Here is a 2394-nt window from a genome sequence, read left to right on the forward strand (position 1 = left end):
ACTCCAACAAAACTGCGGGTTAAGGTCAGTCCTGGGGCTGGAATGTGAGGAGGGAAGTTAGAAAGAGTTGATTCTGTGCTGTTGGGAGCCAGGAGAGAACAGGGCTGTTGCAGGACCACCATCTCTTACAATTTAATTTGTACCTTCCCAGACTGGATCTGTGCTCCCTTGGGATATACTGGTTTGGATCTGTGTTTCCCCCTCCCTCTGCAGTGGTAGCACAATCAGAGGCTCGTGGCAGTGGGATCACAGCTGGACACTGCTGGAGAGGATCCTGTCCCTGCGTGGGAGCCATGGAGCAGCAGCAGGGAGAGCCGGGGCTCACGCGTGAGTGCTCCGCTGCTTCCCCCGGCTTTGCAGCACTGTTCACTCCCCTGGGGGAGGATGGGGGGATGGATGATGGCTCTGTGGGTCGTGGGAGCCAGATCCTGGTGGCTGGAGGAGATGGGGGTCTGTATCTCCCCCGTGCCTCTTGTGGGGGGCTGGAGATGCCCAGCTCCGCCTGGGATCATGTTTGATCTCAGGGATCTCTGTGCTGCAGGATGGAGTGGGTTTGAACCTCCTGGGTTTGTGTGTTAGGAGTGATTTCTGCAGCCAGCCAGCCTCACACCCTCTGGGAGACCGGTGGGGGGAATTTCATGGCCTGGGAGACCCACAGAGACTCTTTACTATAATTTATTTATTATTATTCTGAAAGCCCTGTCCCCCAGGACTCTTTCACCCAAAGCTGTGAGACTGCCTGCTTTAGCTGGAGAGACACAGCGTTTATTACCATCCTGTTTGCCTCTCAAAAGCCTTTTGCAATGAAAGCACGGAGAGAGGAGGCTTTGTGTGAGCCTGGGGAGCTCCTGGGAGACAGGGGGGAGTGTAAACACCTCTGTGTGCTGGGAGAGCTGCTGAGAGGAGCCACACAAATCATGGTGCTGGGGTGCTGTGCCGTGCTGGGGACCAGGACATGGCAAGGCTGGGCAGGTACCACCTCTGCTCCCATTCCAGAGGTTCAGGAGACCTGGGATTGTGGAGGGAATTGTTTGCTGTTTGCTCAGAGGGCTGCTTGGCGTTGTCTGTCCTGTGGGCTGAGCTGAGCCAATCCCAGATTGGTTTGGTTTTCCCCAGGGGCAAATAAAGCTTTAATTTTGTTGGGTGGCAGATGGAGATCACTGGGAATGTCAGCAAATGGATTCAGCTGAACAAATGAAGGAGAGTTTTTGATTATTCTGAAAGTGCCTTAGAAGTGACCCTGGATCCCTGAGCAGTGATCCTGTGTGCTGGTTCCTGCTTGTCAGGACAGCTTTGGCATCATTTTCCTGTGTCTGTGGGGCTCTGGCATCAGCAGAGCCGCTGGGGCACGTGGCCAGGGACAGAGGGGGACCGTGGCAGGGCTGTTTCTCAACCCTCCTGTCCAGGAGGTGACAGCAGCACTGGCTGTGACCCCAGGGCCTCTCCATCTGCGTTATAAACACATCCATGAGAGAGGGAGCTTGAGCCATTGTGAGGTTTCTCTGCAGACCCCAGGGCTGGGATGATGAGGTGCCCCCAGACCCTCCCTGTGGGCAGGATGGGAGAATATCTTGGAATATTCTTCAACATAATTGAATCAGGCATGGAACTGGAAGGTCTTTAAGGTCTCTTCCAACCCAGACCATTCTGTGATTCTAAACCTTTCCTGAACACCCAGCTCAGGGCAGCATCTCCAGGGTCCTGACAGCTGCTTACAGATTAACAAAGCCCTGACAGGACTGGTCATCTCTTTGAAATAAAGTGTGCTGAGCAGAGTCTCACTTGGTGTGTGGGGTGGGAAGGGCCACGGCTGCAGCTGGGGCTCCTGCCAGGGGTGAGTCCCTCTGAACCAGGGTTTTTCTCCTGCTGTGACACCCAATGGGGTCAATTGTCATCGTTCCTCTCTCTGTGCTCTCAGGGAGGGGCAAGGTAGAGACAAACCCCGTGGAAGGTAAAACAGGGGGTCCAGCAGAGCCTGTGGTGTCCCCGGTGTCCCTCTCTCATCTCCTGTGTTCCCTGGCAGGGACAGGGCAGCGTGGCCCGGTGCTGGAGCACCCGCCAGCAGTGACCAGGGGGTCACACCGGGCTGGACAACCGGGGGGCCGGGGCCGAGCCCCGGGGTGCAGGAGGAGGATCAGCCGTGCCCGGGTGAAAGGGAAAGGTGAGCCGGGGGTGCGGGAGGGGCTCGGGGGCTGCGGGGCTCAGCCCTGGCCAGGGCAGTGTGGAGGGGATGTGTGTCCAGCAGATCTTGTTCTTCATCATCCCGGAGAGTTCTGGGACAGCCCAGCCTTTGGAGAGGGGTTTTAACCCCCCAAAAACCTTCTCCATCATTCCTCCACAGCCTGCGGAGCTGCTGCTCAGCTCTGGTGCCTCCCGGTGAGGACCCCTCTGGGG

At 57.1% G+C, this 2394-nt stretch overlaps 1 protein-coding gene across 2 annotated transcripts in view; it reads left to right on the forward strand.

The window, feature by feature from the left end:
• Nucleotides 1-2394, forward strand: part of RGS3 (regulator of G protein signaling 3) — a 59994-nt gene continuing 57600 nt past the window's right edge. The window contains exons 1-3 of one of the 2 annotated variants that reach the window (XM_033518446.1): nt 1-24; nt 152-327; nt 2024-2161. In XM_033518446.1, coding sequence (XP_033374337.1) covers nt 294-327; nt 2024-2161 — 172 coding nt within the window. In that variant the 5' untranslated portion in view covers nt 1-24; nt 152-293. Of the gene's footprint in view, nt 25-56; nt 328-2023; nt 2162-2394 lie in introns of those variants that run through there. The other variant, XM_033518445.1, reaches the window with a different exon arrangement.

Source organism: Parus major, chromosome 17 (assembly GCF_001522545.3).
Source record: "Parus major isolate Abel chromosome 17, Parus_major1.1, whole genome shotgun sequence".
NCBI lineage: Eukaryota > Metazoa > Chordata > Aves > Passeriformes > Paridae > Parus > Parus major.